This window comes from Dromiciops gliroides, chromosome 6, assembly GCF_019393635.1.
Source record: "Dromiciops gliroides isolate mDroGli1 chromosome 6, mDroGli1.pri, whole genome shotgun sequence".
Lineage (NCBI taxonomy): Eukaryota > Metazoa > Chordata > Mammalia > Microbiotheria > Microbiotheriidae > Dromiciops > Dromiciops gliroides.
In genome coordinates, this window is record NC_057866.1 from 199,971,721 (window position 1) to 199,991,228 (window position 19,508).

General features: G+C 36.8%; 1 protein-coding gene across 1 annotated transcript in view; it reads left to right on the forward strand.

The window, feature by feature from the left end:
• Nucleotides 1-19,508, forward strand: part of NEIL3 (nei like DNA glycosylase 3) — a 67,526-nt gene that overhangs the window by 20,632 nt on the left and 27,386 nt on the right. Inside the window, exons 3-4 of the mRNA XM_043972480.1 lie at nucleotides 15,918-16,052; nucleotides 16,921-17,134. Coding sequence (XP_043828415.1) covers nucleotides 15,918-16,052; nucleotides 16,921-17,134 — 349 coding nt within the window. The remainder of the gene's footprint in view (nucleotides 1-15,917; nucleotides 16,053-16,920; nucleotides 17,135-19,508) is intronic.

Here is a 19,508-nt window from a genome sequence, read left to right on the forward strand (position 1 = left end):
TCTTCTTTTGAAAATATACTGTTCATATCTTTTAATCATTTATTCATTGGAGAGTGGCTCTTATTCTTATATATTTATATCAACTTCCCCAAAGATCTTGGATACTGATTGTTTCTGTCAAATATGTTTGCTGCAAAGATTTTTCCCAATTAATTAATTTCCAAATAAATCTAGCTGCACTGACTTTGCTTATTCAAAAGCTTTTCAATTTTATTTAATTGGATCAGTTTAATATTTTGTGATTGCCTCTGTCTTATAGTTTATTAAGACTTCTTCCCCTAGCCATAATTCCTTAAGACATATTTCATTCTCTTCTAAATTTTTTAAAATAATGTGATATTTTACATTTAGGACATGTCTGCATTTAGAGCTAATTGTGGTATATGATATAAGGTGTCTAGACTACTGCTCTTTCACTTTGCTGTCACTGACTGAATGACCCTTTATCTAAGTAGTGCAGTTTCAGTCTGCTACCACCATTTGGAGAATATATATTAATGCTGGACAGAATTTCATATCTCTTAAATTCCATGATGATAAATTTCCCCAGGATAAATTTTAGAGCAGCAGAATAGTGTGACAGAAAGAAAGTTGAATTTTAAACAAGGAGACCTGGATTCAAATATGAAATTCCACATTTAATTGAATGACTCATTTCCCAGAATCTCCATTTTCTCACACATTAATGGGTTTAATAATACTTCTACATACAAAATCACTATGAGCTTTGTCTATATACAAACTGAGGATCCTCTGAATGAAGGAATAGGTGGGAATAGGAAATAAGCAGGTTTTCACAAGCAGTATTCAATAATGGATTGCATCTGTATCACTCAATAAGCATTTGCCACTTCACAATTGAGGATTTTTCCCAACAAAATCTGAGTCACACATAAAAGTTATTGAAGATTCCGTAAAACATGTAACCAAAATAATCATGTTCAATGACCTGATCACAAACATGAGGTAAGGCACAAAATAAGAAAATATGTATTCACCATAGGTGCTTGCCACTATGTTGGAGGGATCCAGAGCAGAATCTGAGTAGAACTAATCACTTACTTCCCTCCAGATAGTTTGTTCTTCCAGATACTCCTTTTTGTGGATGACATTATACTGACTGCATTAAGTCTCAGAATTCCTAGAAGAAATATTTAATCGTTCAAGAGAGTTTGGCATGTCCATTCACACAGGAAAGACCAAGTGGATAAAAAATGTCTTTTGCCCAGATTATTGCATACTTTTGAATAGAAAAGCCCATGCAGCTTGGCTATAAATGTTTATGTTTGAGACACTGAATTAAAAAAAAGATAATCAGATGGTTTCAGAGTTGAGCAGCAGGAAGATAGTGATCATGGTTGCTTTTAGGAAATTGCAAAACTCATTTAATAACCCCCAGTTTTTCACGAAGGCAAATGTCTACCTTTTTAATATCAATATTTTACCACTGTTGTATATGTCAGTGAAACATAGAATACAGCAATCTCTGAAAAATTAAAGATGAATATCATATAGTGATCAATCAACACAGGGGTGAATGGTAGATGTGAGCAGGCCTATAAGCATATGACATGACAACAACATATAAGCAAAGGTGTCATCAAGGAATTGTTTGCTAAAATGAAAACATGGGCAAATCATGTGTCATAGGAGGAAGGACACGTAGGCATGTGGAGAGTGCTTTGCCAGCATCCCTTGATTTTAGAAAGAAGTGAGGAAGACCTAGAGGATGTTGAGCTTCCCTATAGCCAATTTATTGGAGGACATGGGCAAGAGTGGGCAGGTATGATTGAATTGTAATCTATTTTTGGAGGGAACTTACAAATCAAAGTGATCACAGAACCATCTGAATACTACCATCTTCATAGGGTTGTTGTGTGTGAGGACATCACTTTGTAAATATTCAATTATTATGTAAATATGAGTTGAGAGATCAAACAGGCAGAGTGTAGATACTTAATTCATCCAAAAAAATCCTGATATATGCAGTGCTTCATTCCTGTGAACTCCCCACATTCTCCCAAGGACTGAGAAGTTTCTTCTAGCATCTCTTCTTTGTCATTTTGCAGCATTTTATTTCAATTCTTTTATGGTTTTTGTTCTTTCCAGTTCCATTAAAAAAAATTTTTTTTTTTGTGAGGCAATTGGGGTTAAGTGACTTGCTCAGGGTCACACAGCTAGTAAGTGTCAAGTGTCCGAGGCTGGAATTGAACTCAGGTCCTCCTAACTCTAGGGCCGGTGCTCTATCCACTGCTCCACCTAGCTGCCCCACCAGTTCCATTTTTATAGTCACTATATGGGTAGTTTTCTTGATTTATTCAGTAGTGTAAATTTAAAGGGGAGAGAGGGCAAATAATTGGAGGACGGAGAGAGATCAGGAAGGGCCTCTTGTAAGAGATTGAACCTATGTTGTTTGAAGAAATTGAGGATAAATTGAGGGATTCTTTGAGCAAGAAGTAAGGAAGAAGTACCCTCTGCACATGGAGGGGGGATTTAATTTAGGGCAACACAAAGTAGGAAGGACCAGAGGTTCACCTACTGGGAATAGTTCATAGGCAGTTCCACTGGGCTAGAAAGTATTTGCTGGGGTGGGGGAGGAAGTAATATGAAATCAGATTGGGTTGACTTGCAGGAGCCAATTGTAAAGGGATTTTAAAAAGTTGTATTTACAGTTATACTTTTTGTGTAAAGTAACTTGGTAACTACTTACCATTTTCACATCAGACCACAGTCCTAGATAGATCTATTAACCCGTATTTTCTAGTCCAGATGGACGGAGTTATTTTCTCATTAAAGTATTTATTGGACCAAAAAGTATTTTCAAAAGATACTCAAACTTTCCAGTTTGTGATTTAGCTGACTTTCTGATTGTTTTGAAAATTCAGATACATATAAGGCTCAGAAAGTACACTTGAAACATTTGGTAGCATGTGTCATTTTAGAGACTCTTACCATAGAGTCAAGTGTGCGACGTCTCAGAATATTGTATGCTGTGTACCTCTTAACAGAGCTGTAGAAAGTAATACACCAATGCTTTTTAGCAGGCTAAGAGATCCTTATGGAATACACTGAGTGCTACTTATCAAAAGTTTTACTGCCTAGATACACCTCCACAGCCTTTCACTTAGCATAGTAAGAAAAGCTGATAATGAAATGTAGATTCCAAATAACTAAGATGATTTGGAAGATAAGCAGATGGCTTTTAGTTTAAGAAATGGAGGGGTTTGGGGGCTTTTTCTCTTTTGAAGGCTCAGGATTGCCTCGTCCACCACTGGGGAACATGTATGAGACTCTTTTTTATCTGTCCTCTTTTCCATGTTCTCTTTGTCATTGGGTGGCATTGTGGATAGAACTCTGAGCCAGGAGTCAGGAAGACCCGAGTTCAACTTCAGCCTTGGATGCTTGCTAGCTATGTGACCTTGGGAAAGCTATTTAACCTCTATCTGCTTCAGTTTTTTTCATCTGTGTACTAGGGATAATAATATTATCCACCTTGTAGGGTTGTTGTTAGGATCAAATGAGGCAATATTCATAAAGCACTCTTGGATGGTTCTTAGCGTATCATAATACCTTAACAAATCCTTCCTCCCTCTCTCTCTTTTCCCTTCCTTTCTCCCTCACTTCTTTCTTTCCCCAAATAATATTGCTGTGATAAGTTAAGCCAGCAGTAGTTGCTACCCTAACTCACTTAGGAAATATCAGTGTCTGTTTATATATTGACTATCTTCCATATCTTGAATAGACTCCTTCCTCACCTATCCCTCTTAAAATTCCTTGTTCCCTTCAACACTCAATGCAAGTGGCACCTTAGTCCTGAAAATAAGTCCTGCTTCCCTCCCTCTCAATGTTATCTTGTACTTATTTTGTACATGTGTATATAAGTATAAATATAGCCACATCCTATTTGGGTACATGCATACAATGTTCATATATATTTATACATGTATATATGTGTGTAATATATATTACATATGTATGCACTTATTTGTATATATTTGTGTATATTTTGTTTCTCTGATAGAATGGAATCTTCTTGAGGCCAAAGACTATTTCATTTTGATATTATATATTGAAAGCATAGCACAATGGATGCTTAATAAATTCTTATTGTTTTGGCTTCATTACAATCCCCTTTAACATTTTTTTCTTTAATGCATTTTTTTTTTTTTGGTGGGGCAGTGGGAGTTAAGTGACTTTCCTAGGTTCACACAGCTAGTAAGTGTAAAGTGTCTGAGGTCGGATTTGAACTCAGGTCCTCCTGAATCCAGGGCCGATGCTTTATCTACTGTGCCACCTAGCTGCCCCTTAATGCATTTTTAATTGAATTTTTTTTAGTGAACAAAAGTCGGTTTCTCTTTCATTACAAAAGAAAAGAAACCCTTTTGATAAATATGCATAGTTAAAACAAGGAAAGAAAGCAAATCCCCATATCACCAAGTCCAAAAAAGATGTCTTATTTTATAGTTTTAGTTTATCACCTCTTTATCAGGAGAAGGGTTGCATACATCACCATTAGTCTTCTGGAATTATGGTTAGTCACTGCATTGACTAAAATTCCTAATTATTTTAAAGTTGTTTGCCTTACAAATTGACCTCTTAGTCCAGGGCTTGCCTCTTAGCTCTATCTCCAGGAAGGGACTTTTTTTTTTTTTTTTGGTGGGGGCAGTGAGGGTTAAGTGACTTGCCCAAGGTCATACAAGTGTCACGTGTCTGAGGTCAGATTTGAACTCAGGTCCTCCTGAATCCAGGGCCAGTGCTTTATCACTGCACCACCTAGCTGCCCCACTCTTCAGTATTTCTTACAGCATAATACTATTCTATTACATTCACAGAGCAGAATTTGTTAAGCCATAACCCATTTAATGGGCATTCCACCACTCCCCCTTCCCAGTTTCTTCTATTTCTTTGCCACCACAAAAAGGGGTAGCAATAATGATATGTAATCATATGTTATATGTTACATATAATCATTTATGGTGAATAATAATTTGATTTATTGTCTGCTATTTTTCAGGCACTATGCTACATGCATTACAAATATTATTTCACTCAAAAAAGAGCTTCTATAAATATTTTTATACACATTAGTCCTTTCCCCCATTCTTTGATCTCTTTGGGGAATAGGCCTGATAGTGGTTGCACCTGGGCAAAGAGTATGCTCAATTTAGTAACTTTTGAGGCTACTAAATTACTTTCCAGAATAAGTATTCCCAGCTCCACCAACAGCACATCAATGTGCCGGTTTTCCTAGAATTTCTGCAACATTTGTCATTTTCCTTTTTTTTTTCGGGTCAATTTGCTAACCTAATGCATGTGAGGTGGAACTTCAGAGATACTTCATTGCATTTCTCTAATTATTAACGATTTTATTTTTTACTTGGTTTTTAATAGCTTGGATGTCTTCCTCAGAAAACTATCTGTTCGTATCCCTTGATTTTCAGTTGGAAATGACTGTTATTGTTATAAATTTGAATCATTTCCTCATAAAAATAGTGTGGAAATAGGATCCTTATAAGAAAAACTTGCTACAAATATTTTTTTCCCAGTTCCCTTTCCCTTCTAATTTTAGCTGTATTTATTTTGTTTGTACAAAACCTTTTTAATTTCATGCAATCAGAATTGTTAATTTTATCTAAAATGAACTTTTCTATCCTTTGGGTATGAATTGTTCCCCTACCCAAAGATCTGAAATTTAATTTTGAAAAACAATTTCCTCCATGCTCTGATGTTACTAATTATGTTTAAGTAAGGTGTCTGTTTAAAGCTTATTTTGTTATATGGTGTGAATGTTGACTTATACCTAATTTCTTCCAAACTGCATTCCAGTTATCCCAGCTGTTTTTGTCCAATAATGAATTTTTACCTAGTAGTTTGTTTTTTTTTTCAATTTGTCCAACACTAGGTTACCTTCTGTTCCTTGGATTTATTTCTCTTTTTTTTAACCAGTGTCAAATTTTTCTGATCAATTATGGTTTGTAGTATAGTTTGAAATGTGATACCTGTTTGATATCTTCTAGGCTTATTTCCTTCCCACTCCCCCCCCCCCCCCCGCCGATTCTTCCCCTTCCCAATTCTTTTTTTTTTTTTTTTCAAGGCAATGGGGGTTAAGTAATTTGCCCAGGGTCACACAGCTAGTAAGTGTCAAGTGTCTGAGGCCAGATTTGAACTCAGGTCCTCCTGATTCCAGGGCCGGTGCTTTATCCACTATGCCACCTAGCTGCTCCCCTCCCCAATTCTTAACAAATGCTATTTGATTGATTGGTATGTGTCTTGCTCATAGGCTCATACAGCAAGAGCTGGTAGGGCATCTCAGAGTTCATCTAGTCAAATACTGTCATTTTACAGTCAAGGCAACTGAGACTCAAAGAAGTTAAGTAATTTACCCAAAGTTATATAAGTAGTAAGCATAAGGGTCAGGATTTCAACCTGGACCCTCTGAATCTAGGGTCATTGCTCTTTCTCCTCTATAGAACTGTCTTACCTCTGACCTGCCCTGGGTTCCATTTCTGAATCATGTAATGAAGTAGATGAGATCCCATAATCTTCCCATTTAGATTTATAGATAAAGAGTCTGAGTCCTAGAGAGGGTTTATGACTTGCCCAAATTCTCATAGGAAGGCTGATAAGATTAGAGCTGTAACAGAATTTTGAGCAAATCTAGAGTCTAAAGCCGATATTCTTTTTACTATACCTTTCAATCTCTCTCTGTGGGTCTGTGACATGTGTTTATATCTCTATATATCTGTATCTGGATAGATCTATATCTCCTATGCATGTAAGTGTGACCACTGTACACTTATACACATGAGCTGTCCCCCATGTCTACCATGAACTCCTTCCTCACCTTCACACTATGTAATCTTGATATACCTCCAAAAATCAGTTCAAGTAAAACATCCTACGTGAGCCCTTTGCCTCTTTCCTTAACTGCAGAAGGGGGATATTAATAGCACCTACCTCTTGGGGTTGTTGTAAAGACCAAATGAGATAATATTTGTTTAAAAAATAAACTGCTTAGCGCAGTGTCTCGCACATAGTAGGCACCATATAATTATTTATTCTCTTCTCCATTGTGTTAAAATTGTACCTTGTTTTGGTCACCCTGACAACCTTCCCTTCTAGTTATTATAGTAAATTTTAGCACAAAATTAGACTGCAAAGAGAAACCTGGAAGTCACGTACAAACTGTCCCAAAGATCAAATGCTCATCATTTACAAATTGCATCATATATTAACCAAAATTCATATGCTGGTAATATTTGATGAATCAAGGGAAGCCATCTAGGCACTGCCTATCAAGGTTTCTGGTTTCTAGTTTCAATTCCAGACAAGTTCCAGACGTCCAAAGTTGCCAGTCAGCAGAACATCCCAAAGGGCCTGATATCTTTGAAGTTTTACCAGTCTCTTTGACATAATTTGGTTATATTAATGAACCAAAGTGGAACAGATAGGAGTTGGTCTGTTTCCCCCAAAAAAACTATAAAAATGGGACCTCAAACTCTTGTCCCCCTGAGCCATCTTCCATCTCCATTAGGTCTATGTTGCCTAGTACTCCCAACTCGAATCCATGGTTATGTGAGGATTTTTCTCTGCCTCTCCCCCCACCATCCTCTTCCCTGTGCTGCTTGGCTTACTTAACCATTCCATCCTCCTGTACCTGCACCATCTTCCTCTGTACCCTTGTCCCTGCTTGTTTCTGTATCTTTTATGGTTATTAAAGTGTGCTTGCCACCCCATTTCCTGTGGCCAATCTTGTTTTTTCCTGGTAAGGACCCACAGAACTGGGCATACCTGTGCCCATTTTATAATGTACAAATTAATTGGGGCAGCTAGGTGGCACAGTGGATAAAGCACTGGCCCTGGATTCAAGAGTACCTGAGTTCAAATTCAGCCTCAGACATTTGACACTTACTAGCTGTGTGACCCCGGGCAAGTCACTTAACCCCCACTGCCCTGCAAAAAACAACAACAACAAATTAAGTATCAATTTATCCATCCTTCCCTTTCCTAATCTCCCCAGATGCCAATGCTCCCTCCCCTTAGATTACTTTGTATTCACTTTGTACATGTATTATATTTACTTCAATGTGTACCATGTCTTCCTTCCCTAAATGGAATTTAAAATTTTGTTAAGAACAGGTTGCTGTTTCACTTTTGTTTTTCTGGACCAAGTGCCTAATATAGTGCCTGATGGATGAGCACATGATAAATGCTTGTGGGTTGCTCTTATTCACCCATCTTGTATCCTTCATACAGTTAAAACCATATTTCCTTACCAATGCTTCTTATAATTTCTCAGAATGAATCCTACTTTTACAGGCCACTATTCAGTTACAAATATATGGCTCATTTCTCACCCTTAGGTAATTTTAAGCTTCCTGGTAATTTCTATGAGAAACTACCCCATTTGCCATAATGCATTTCCCATTGACAGTAATGAGAAACCGAGTATTGATTCATTCAGGCCTACGGATGCTCAAAATATACTTCTCCTAATAGTGATATCACAGAAAAGGGCTTTGAAGTTCTCTTTATTTGTGTTTAAAAATCAGATCTTGACCAAAATGTTAACTTATTGTTTTAGAGAACTTTTTTGTTAAGGGGGATTTCCTCATTCTGTTATTTGCAAATAACTTTCTGAGATAGATGGATCAGTTTTCTTATCTATAAAATGAGGGGTTGCAGTCCAATGTTATTGATGCGAGTCTTTAATCCTAGTGAGAAGTTTTGCATATCAGTCATGACTGATTGTCTGGTTGTCATGCTGTGGCTTTTTTCCTTTTTTGGGGGGAACAAAAAAAAGCACTTTACACCTAGCTCTTGGTCTGTAAAATTACAAAATCAAGGTGACTCTGATAATGACAGTACTTTCTAATTATTGAACACTCACAAATACAAAGACATTTAAACTTTTTTTCTTAGTAAAGAGGGTGGGGACAATATTAGCAGCATTGCTATGGGGGCTGTATTCATAGAATCTCAGCGTTTGGAAAGGACTTTAGGGATTGTCTAATCAATGGAACCCATATGTGAAGAGGGGGTCTTGTCTAGAGTTACAAGTGGAGAAAAGCTCCAGTGAGAGGGATACTTAACTACCTTTTGGACAAACTATCCATTTTTGGCTAACTTTAATTGTTAGGAAGATTCATTCTATTATCTCTGCAACTTCCATCCACTTTTGGATAGATTTAATTGTTAGGAAGATTTATTCTGTTATCTCTGTAACTGCCATCCACTTCTAGTTTTGTTGTCTGAGATCAGATAAAACAAATCTAATTCACAGGATAAACTAACCTCAGATTGAGTGAAATAGCAATTGATCTATAGTTGGAGTGGCAGCTAATCATTTGAATATATTTTTTTAAATTGTTAAATATTCTCTTATTTCCTTTTATATTTTTAAGGCACTTAATTTGCTATTCATTAATGAATAATCCTTTGAAAAAGAGAATGTAATTCTGATATGAGAAGTGTAAGGGGCTAAAATTCTAGCTATAGTATCTAAAATCTAATGAGTGGTCACCAATAAATTATAAGCTTTAGCAAGAGTATTTAAGTGTTTAAGTATTTATTAAAGAGCATTAGGATGAAAGAGAAAGGTAAAAATCTAACTATTTCTAAGAGACCCCATCATCCAACCTACCATGGCGAGGTCAAGAACCAAAAGAGACAGAACCCCTCCACCAGTGTCTGCTTCCTACTTCATGTCCTCCTCCCAGAAATGGAAGGCTCCTCAATTTGATTGGCTGATAGCCTTGATAGACAGTACCCACAAGCAAACGTCACTTCCTGATGCCAAGGACCTTGACCACATGGCTTGCCTTCAGAGGCCTTCTCCTAATGGCAGAGCTTTTCTACAGTAAGTCTCCAGCAGGTGGCATCATTCTAATCATTACAGAAGCAGCTTGGCAGAACAGATAGATGGCTGGCCTTGGAGTCAAGAAGACATGCACTCAAGATCTGTCTCTGACACACCTTCTATATAGCCATTGGCAGGGCATGTAACCCCCAGACGACTCTCAAAGACTATAAGTTTACTAAAAATTACAGATCTGCATTGGTAGAGGAAATTCCACACCAGGAATTTCCTATGATAACAAAATTATGGGTACAGACCAACAAATCAGAGTACAAGATAATGAAGCCATTTGCATAAACAGCAGTTGAAAAGGGGCTTATTTATAAGTGTACCTTTATAGCATAAAATGATGTGGTTAAAAACTGAAAGGGACATTAGAGATCAAAGTCTGACCATATCCCTCCTCTAGTCAGTAAACTTTGTTATTCTCTACTTCCTATGATATAATTATATGTAAATTATATGTATTATATATAAACTCCTCTTTGCTTTTTTCTGGTGTTGCTTTTTTTTTAACCCTACATCAAAAAAAATATTTTTTTAAATGGAGTAATTGGTTTCCTCATTTATGCTTTCTTTAGATAATTATACTTATTTATCTATCTTGTATTTCTTTTGTTTGTTATATTGTACTGGTGATATTCTACTCAATTTTCCTCCCCTTTATTTAACATCAATTTCTTTCCATTAGTGATTGGGTTCAAGTTTGCAGGATACATTATTTTTGAGTTATAGCTTGAGCTCTCCTTTGCCTTTCATAATGTTTTTCCATTCCCTCCTGTGACTTCTCATTGCTGAGAAATAATCTTGCATTATTCATATTTCCTTTCTTTTACATTTAAAGATACTCCCCTTGGCTTCATACAGAATTTGTTGCTTGCCATTAACATTCTTAAATTTAACCACTTTCTATCTTCAAATTTGAAGAATGAGTTTTTTGTTGTTTGTTTTTTGTTGTTGTTTTTTTTAACCTGGAGACAATTTATGGATTCTCTCAATTTATGCTTTGCTTTATATATTCAGAAATCCTGCACAGTTTTCTTGGATTAATGCCTGGATTACCTAAATTGTCCCTGGACATCTTCACAGTCAGATGTTTTAGTTTGCATAGAGTTCTGTTGCCTTTTGCTTTTATACTAGAATTTTTCTCCATTCCTATTTTTGTGTTTGAAATTTTTAATCTCTTTCACTCATTTAGAGAAGCTTTCCATTGTGGATTCAATTTTCTCTGTTATACTAATTGACTTTTAAATTTTTTTTCATTGAGAATTATTAAGTTTTGAGCTATAGTCATTCCTGATTTTGTTTTTTATTATGTTTTTCATTTGTGTTTTGAATTATTGTCAAATTTCTTGTCATTCCACTATCTCTTTGCATGCAAGGATTCCATCAGGCATTGGTTCACTTTCCTTTGTCTTGTAATATTTATTAAAAGACCTCTGGGGGGCGGCTAGGTGGCGCAGTGGATAAAGCACCAGCCCTGGATTCAGGAGTTCCTGAGTTCAAATCCGGCCTCAGACACTTGACACTTTACTAGCTGTGTGACCCTGGGCAAGTCACTTAACTCCCATTGCCCTGCAAAAAAAACAAAACAAAAAAAACAAAAAAAAAAGACCTCTGGGGGGCAGCTAGGTGGCGCAGTGGATAGAGTACTGGCCCTGGATTCAGGAGGACCTGAGTTTGAATCTGCCCTCAGACACTTGGCACTTACTAGCTGTATGACCCTGGGCAAGTCACTTAACCCCCCATTGCCCCACCAAAAAAAACCAAAACAAAACAACAACAACAACAAAAGACCTCTGAAGATTTAGTGCCTATCCTTTCTACTGACCTTAGGACCTTTAGTTTCCAGCCTTCCTCCTGACCTTAAGATTTGCTTTATCCCTTTGTGCCCTGTTTTTTTTTTTTTCTTGGATAGCTTTTCTTTTTGAAATCTTTGGTGTTTCAACTTCAAAAAATATTCTCTCACTACTCACTGCCTAATTTTCCTCCCTTACCCTCACCTATATATTTTTCCAACTGGTATATAAAAATGCCCAAGTCTCCTCAGACACTAGGGAATTTAGGCGTCACCAGCCTGAGTCACCACCCCGAGTAGCATAGAGGAAGGACAGAACAGACCCCTACCTGGGTTTAATTCCCTTTAAGCTGAACCCAGATACATGCTGACTCCCCTAATTTCTTCCTTAGTTCTCCTTTCTTTCAGTGAATTATATTAAAAACTGTCTAATCCAAGGAAGGAGAAAAAGCTCACCAGTATAAAGTGCCAAAGAATAGTCAGGGAGAATGTGGTCAGAGAAAAGGAGACTGAATTTGGGAAAAAGGATAGCATCAGGCAGCAGTTTCAGTAGACTGTAGGAAACTCAGACTGGGGTCTCACAGATTATGGAGGAATGAATGATGAAGTAAAAAAAAAAGAAATCTATGGGGGCACTAGGTGGTGCAGTGGATAAAGCACCAGCCCTGGATTCAGGAGGACCTGAGTTCAAATCCAGCCCCAGACACTTGACATTTACTAGCTGTATGACCCCCAGGCAAGTCATTTAACCCTTATTGCCCCACAAAAAACACACACAAAAAGAAAGGTATTGACTTTTCATTTATCCCTTCTTTTTTTTTTTTTGTAAGGCAGTTGGGGTTAAGTGACTTGCCCAGGGTCACACAGCTAGTAAGTGTTAAGTGTCTATCCACTGTGCCATCTAGCTGCCCCTATTTATCCCTTATTGATGTAGCCTGGGTCCTTGTGGGGTATAGAAAAAGTATATCTAGTATACTTAGAGGATTTAGATTTAGGAATGACGTTAGATGACATCTAAGTGCAACTCTGTTATTTTACAGAAGGGGAAAAACAGAGAGGTTAAATGAAAAGGGCACAAGGGTAGTGGCTAACCTAACACAGGTCTTCTGAGGCCAAATCCAGTGGTTTTTACACTATACAGCACTCCTTCTACAAATGGAAAGTAATAGTTCTGAGTTTTAAAATATTTAAAACCAAAATGTATACTGATAGTCTAATGTATTCATAATAATCATTATATAAATACATATTATATAAATAAATGTATGTTATATATTAATATATAACTTATACAATTTATTCTTGATATAATATAAATTTAATATATAAAATATATAGATGTTATATGTTTATAATAATTATTAATTAGTTAATTTTGAAATCCCCAAGAGATAATTATGACTCACAATTATATATAATACTTTCTTCAACAAAACCCTTTAAGGTAAATAGTATAAATATTACTACCCCATTTTATTAATATGGAAACTGTAACGATTGGAGTGAGGCCACCTAAAGCTCCGCCATGAGGAGAAGAAGTCTGAGGGCAATCCATGTGGCTTTTCCTTGGTGTCAGAAAGTGACGTTTGCTCATGCGTACTGTCTATCAAAGCTACCAGCAAATTAGCTTGGAGCTGTGTATGTGCACGGGATGTTCCCAGTTTCACAGGAGGCTCCTGGGAGGAAAAAGGAAATGTTGGGTCCTTTTTTGTTCCTGACCTTGCCATGGCAGGTCGGATGATGGGGTCTCTTAGAAATAGTTAGATTTTTACCTTTCTCTCTGATCATTAGATCCTAAAGCTATTTAATAAATATTTAAACACTTAAATACTCTTGCTAAAGCTTCTAATTTATTGGCGACCACTCATTAGATGTTTTAGACAGTATAGCTATAATTTTAGAACTTACAAAACTACATCTCAAAAGAATGAAGTAACTTGTTTTTAATCACACCAGTAGCAAATTTCAGAGCTAAGCTTCTAATTCATTTGCATCTGTTGATGCCAGGTATTGTCTTATTGCTGCAATACCACACCCCAGCTCAAGTAGCTAATAACATGATGGATAACCTAAATATGATTCATTCAATGATGCTTAGTTACTTGCATATGATAACTATACATTTATATATAAATATATATATATGTATGTATGTATTGCCTAATAGCTTCTGCTTAAAGCAAAATAAAATCTGACGGATGATATGTTTTGCAATCATTTTTCCCTAAATAAAGAAACTTGAACTACTGAAGGATTTTAAATGTTGTCACTGTGGGTAGGTCCCCAGGGTCAATTTTCCTCCCGTCCTAAAAGCCTTAGTAATCAGTCTTCATGAGTGACTGTGGCCAAAAACCCATCACTCCGTGCTGAACCTCTTTCTGAGCCTCCCCAAAGTTAACTAGACCGGTCCTTGGACAAAAGACAAATCGTTCATTGCCAAGCCTATACTTGAAGCATTTCTAGCTTGATTGCACCTGCCAAACCTTATGCCCGATTGGCATGGCCTTGGAGAACCCAGGGTCATCTCCACCCTGTAATGAGCCAGATGAGGAATTTCCTGGAGGCTAAATGAGACGACATGAAAATCATTTTCTTTTTTTTAAAGACTAATTTATTTCTAGGTACTTCTCAGTGTTAATCCTGCTGTAGGACTAGAGGTTTTCTAGCTGAGCCTCTAACTCAGATGAAGTTTCATTATAGAAGATGATGGAGGAGTTATTTTATGAGCCATGCAACTGAAAAGACTTTGGTTATGATGACTTCTGGGCATGACAGTTGTGCACCTTTCCCAGGGAGTGAACGTCCATGGAGTAAATTATGGAGTACTTATAGGTGCCCATTTTTCCTTTCAGAAACCATGGGGCATGTTAAATGCACTTATGATGGATAGCAGGGCATACAGAGTTTAAAACCCACATTTTTAAAGTGAGCCTGCTTAACCTTGTACGATACTTGAACATGGCACTTTCGAATTAGAAGCACATAGCAGTAACGTTTGTTGCCAACCTAGTTCTATTTATTAACTCAGCGGAGGTATGAGGAGGAGTGTTTGAAAGCCAAGATCTGGTTCTTCATCTTGAAAATCATTTTTGATCTTTCTCATCTTAGGTCTTACATAAGCACTGTTTTTTAAAAAAAACTGGACATGCTAATAATCAATCCTATACAAACTGAAAGCTTATGAATTTTTCATAGCGACATTGTAGCTTTAAAGCTAACCGTAAATATTTATAAAGCTCTTCCTTCCAATACTTCTTAAAAGGAGATCAGTGCCTAGCGTGGCTAGGAGATAATGGTGTTTTAGCTGATTTTCCTTTGAAATGTAGAAAAGTCTTCAAATTTTCTCACATTATTCTCCCTAATGTACACTATGAAGGATAAATATTATGACTTATGGTTAGGATAAATCTTGTGATGGTAAATATTATTGAAAGTAACACTTTTCCCATTGGAGTGAATGGAAATAAGATATATTAAGGGATTTAAAGTATTTTCTTAAACATATATTATAGATAATGCAGCATAGCCTTTTTTTGGTATAATTTTTACTCATAATTCAGAAAAGGCTGGGTTGTCCACAGACTACTCTTTTTTTAAAACAAGACAGTTCCCTCTTCCAATTAAAAAATGATCCAACTATAAAGGAAAAAGAAGGGCTATATTTACTTGGACTTACTATTGAATCCTTTAGAAAAGAGTAATATTTCTCTAAGGAGGTCAGTCTTACTTTGGTAAAAACAGTTAATCTGCAATTTTGATTTGAGATAGAACAGAAAGACTCAAAGGTTGAAGTCTTGTGCTGAATAACTATGGTACCAAAATATTTATTTGCAGCCTAAGAGCTATTATTTCTAGAAATAAGGCAATAGCCAATACAGTTATCCCTTCTATATCACGACTTTCCCTATCACAGTTTTGATCCATCACAGGTCAGTATAAGAAGTTAAATGGGAATTTTGGAGGAGTTTTGCAGAAGCTGCAAGTGACACATGGAAACCAGCAGACGATACAGAAAAAAAGTTTGGAAACTCCTAAATGCATAAAATATATTATAGTGTCATATAATATCAACATATTTTTGTCTTTTAATAGTCTAATAATTCAGACTTCTTCTCTGGTATGAAAGGAGGGCCACAAAATTTATGCAGATTTCCTAGACTCTGCCTCTAATCCTTGTGATGTGGAAGGGATAATTGTACTTGTATCTCTGCCTCTGGCAAGCTTGGTCATTAGCATCTCAGAATTGTATTTGTTTTTCAGAATTCACTTTGGAATGAATGGCTCTGTCCTCATTAATCCACTCAAGAGTAAAGATCAAACTAGAGCATCCCCTGTTTTTGAAGTACAGCTCACCAAGGATTTGATTTGTTTCTATGACTCAAGTGTGGAATTCAGGTAAGATTTAAAAAAAAAATCCCTTCAAAAAACAAAAACAAGAAAAACACGAATGTCCAGCATTTGTGTGGGGACCAGTAACATAGATGAAAAATAAGTGTATATATCAAATACAGATGTTGGTGAGCTTCATCCTAGAGTGAGTGACATCTATAAGCTTCCAAGCAGGTTTTAAAAAATTGTTTATTGGTGCTTTTTCCCTTTTATTTTATTTTGGTTTTTTGCACCAGTTGTGTCCCAAACATTTCTCATAGAACCCTCCCTCAAATTAAAGGAAAGCTGAACAAAACAAATCAAAACCTTGATGATATTTACAAAGCATTTTCCATTCTACTTCTATCATCCACGACCTCTGTTGATAGGAAGGGGTCATACTCCAACAATTCACTGCAATACGATTAGTCACTGCATTGGTCAGAGTTCTGATATCTTTCACTGTTGCTTTCTTTTCACTGGAGGGAACTTTATGATTACCTCAAAATTTTCACAGTATCAAACTTGGAGCTGAAAAGGACCTTATAGGTCACTAAATTCAACCGGCCTCATTTTTTACAGATGAGGAAACTGAGACCCAGAGAGTTTAAGTGACTTGCAAAGAGTCATGTAGCTAGTGAGTATCTGAGGCTTGATTGGAACTTAGGACTTTGACTCCAAGGCCAGCTCTCTCTTTTCCTGTGCTACCAAACTGCCTCATCGTGAGGAACGAATTCTTCAAGGATCACGTCAGTGTTTCGTGTAAATGATTAGCATGTCCAGGTTATCGTGATTTATCTGTATTTATGTCAAAGCCCACAAAGGGTGTGATTTCTTTTTCTCAATGAACAAAACTATGAACTTGCTCAGAGACAATCTATTTTCCCTTCTGCAGGAATTCTCTGGAAAGCAAACAGAGGATAAGGATGATGGAAGACTTAGATGTCTGCTCACCCAAATTTAACTTCTCAAGGGCAGAAAGTGAAGTAAAGAAACAGAAGGACCGGATGTTATGTGATGTGTTGCTGGATCAGAATGTGTTACCTGGGGTAGGAAACATCATCAAAAATGAAGCTCTCTTTGATAGTGGACTCCACCCAGCAGTTAAAGTATGTTATACAGAGGTGGTTTTCTTTTTCATATTTGTCTATTTGTGAAAACAGTAGGACCTCTTTATGCTGTTGGGAATGAGGGAATAGAACTGGACTTCATCTCACATACTGTATCATGTTGTCATTCAGTCATTTTTCAGTCATGTCTGACTCTGTGACCCCGTTTGAGATTTTTTTGGCAAAGATACTAAAGTGGTTTTCCATATCCTTCTCCAATATTGTACCATATTGAGCCTTTAAAAATTATTGATATCTCTTGTTTTTATATCATTTTTATTCTGAAATAGATACCCCACCTACCCACCCAATGAATCTTCCCTTATAACAAAGAAAAAAATCAGATGAGTAAAACCAATCATAACAGAAGCCATAACTGACTGTAAATAAAATATTTCACCCCCATTTTGCCCCCCAACCCCGTCCCACCTCTGTCAAAAAGGGAGAAAGATGCACACCATACATGTCTTTTTATGTGTAATTGCAGTGGTGGTAGGGTTAACCTAGAATACAAATCAATCTGTGTAATAATGAACTGTTACCATAGTGTTCTACTTTATATGCAGAATAACATTCACAGCAACCTCTTTCTGTGTGTTGGGCAAATATATGTCCACCACAAAAGCAGTAGTTCATTTACTTCAACATTTCTTTTTTTTGTTTGGTTTTTTTTTTGGTTTTTTGGTGGGGCAACGGGGGTTAAGTGACTTGCCCAGGGTCACACAGCTAGTAGGTGTCAAGTGTCTGAGGCCGGATTTGAACTCAGGTACTCCTGAATTCAGGGCCGGTGCTTTATCCACTGTGCCACCTAGCCGCTCCCTACTTCAACATTTCTAAGATCCATAGTTTCAGCTGGGTTGGACATGTCTTCCTATGATGCAGCAGTTTGCAACACTGCCCTGCCATTGTGAATGGCTTCATGTACAGAATGAGACGGAGAGACAGAGACACAGGCAATAGACAGGCAGACAAGAGAGCTAGAGGCAGATAAGAGAGAGACAGATGAGACAAAAAGGGAAATAAGAGGGAGAAATAGAGGCAGACAAACAGAACAAAAAACAGAGAGTATGTTGCCTGCTGATCAATCTCTTCATGATGTATAGACACTTGGCTCATGGCCAAGGCTGTGCTTGTAGTCTACATAACCTGACAGAGGACCTCTGAGAGCTTGCCTTTTACTAGCATAGGTTTTGAGAACCCAGAGTCACCTTTATGTCATGAGGAAATATTGGAATAGGACTCAACTGGGTGGTGACGTATTCGAATTTATTTTGGAGTTGATTGGGGAAAAACAAAAACAAAAGAAGACAACTGATACATGTTTTTTATTTGTTTTTGTTTTTTTAGTATCAAAGAATATTCCTTGACAATAGTTAAATAGAGCTACCTGATAGCAAGAGTGTGACAGAGAGTTAGCCAGTGGCTCAGGTATATGTCACATATGGTCACTGTATTAGCCAGACCATGGTCTTATACACTCTTTTGTGTCATGGACTGTTTTGGTAGTCAAATGAATCTTGTGGAAACTGCCTCAGATTTTTGTTGTTGTTGTTGTTGTTCTTTTTTTTCCATTCATAATTGTAGGAAAGGTTAAATGTCAGTTAGATTTTTTGTTTTGTTTTGTTTTTGCGGGGCAATGGGGGTTAAGTGACTCGCCCAGGGTCACACAGCTGGTAAGTGTCAAGTATCTGAGGCCGGATTTGAACTCAGGTACTCCTGAATCCAGGGCCAGTGCTTTATCCTCAGTTAGATTTTAAGGAAAATAAGGATGAATTTTCTTCCATTCAAGTTCACAAATCCCCTCAAATCTGTCTACAGACCTCAGAGTTCATGGATCCCACGTTAAGAATTAACCCCTGAGTCAGACATTTTTTCTGGGTCTGTCAAGTATGCCATACTCTCTATGATCTCGATATGAATCCACTTAATTTATCTTATGTTGTGACTATAGATCTCCAATGACCTTATCTAACAATGACATCAAACTAAAAGGTTTAATAAACAGGAAATCAAGGACGTATCAGTAGAAATACATTTGTACTAGTAGGAAAAAGTCAAACAAGTCAGTGTCCTACTAATAGAAGGTATGAGAATATATGTTTTTTGTTGGTGGTAGTATTTTTTCTTTTCTTTTTTTTTGTTGATGATGGGCAGGTAGAAAAGTGTTTATTGAAGTAAGGAGAGAGAAAAGAATGTTATATAGGACTATTAAATTATCTAAATTCAGATTGTGTTCTTATATGTCAATTAAAGGCATAGACTCAGTTTTGCTTTTTATTTCCTCCTTGGTTTGAAAGATGTTAGACTGGCCTCTTAATGAAACAGAAAGCTCTACTATCTATCAAGCCATTATAATCAGTATTCACACTGATTC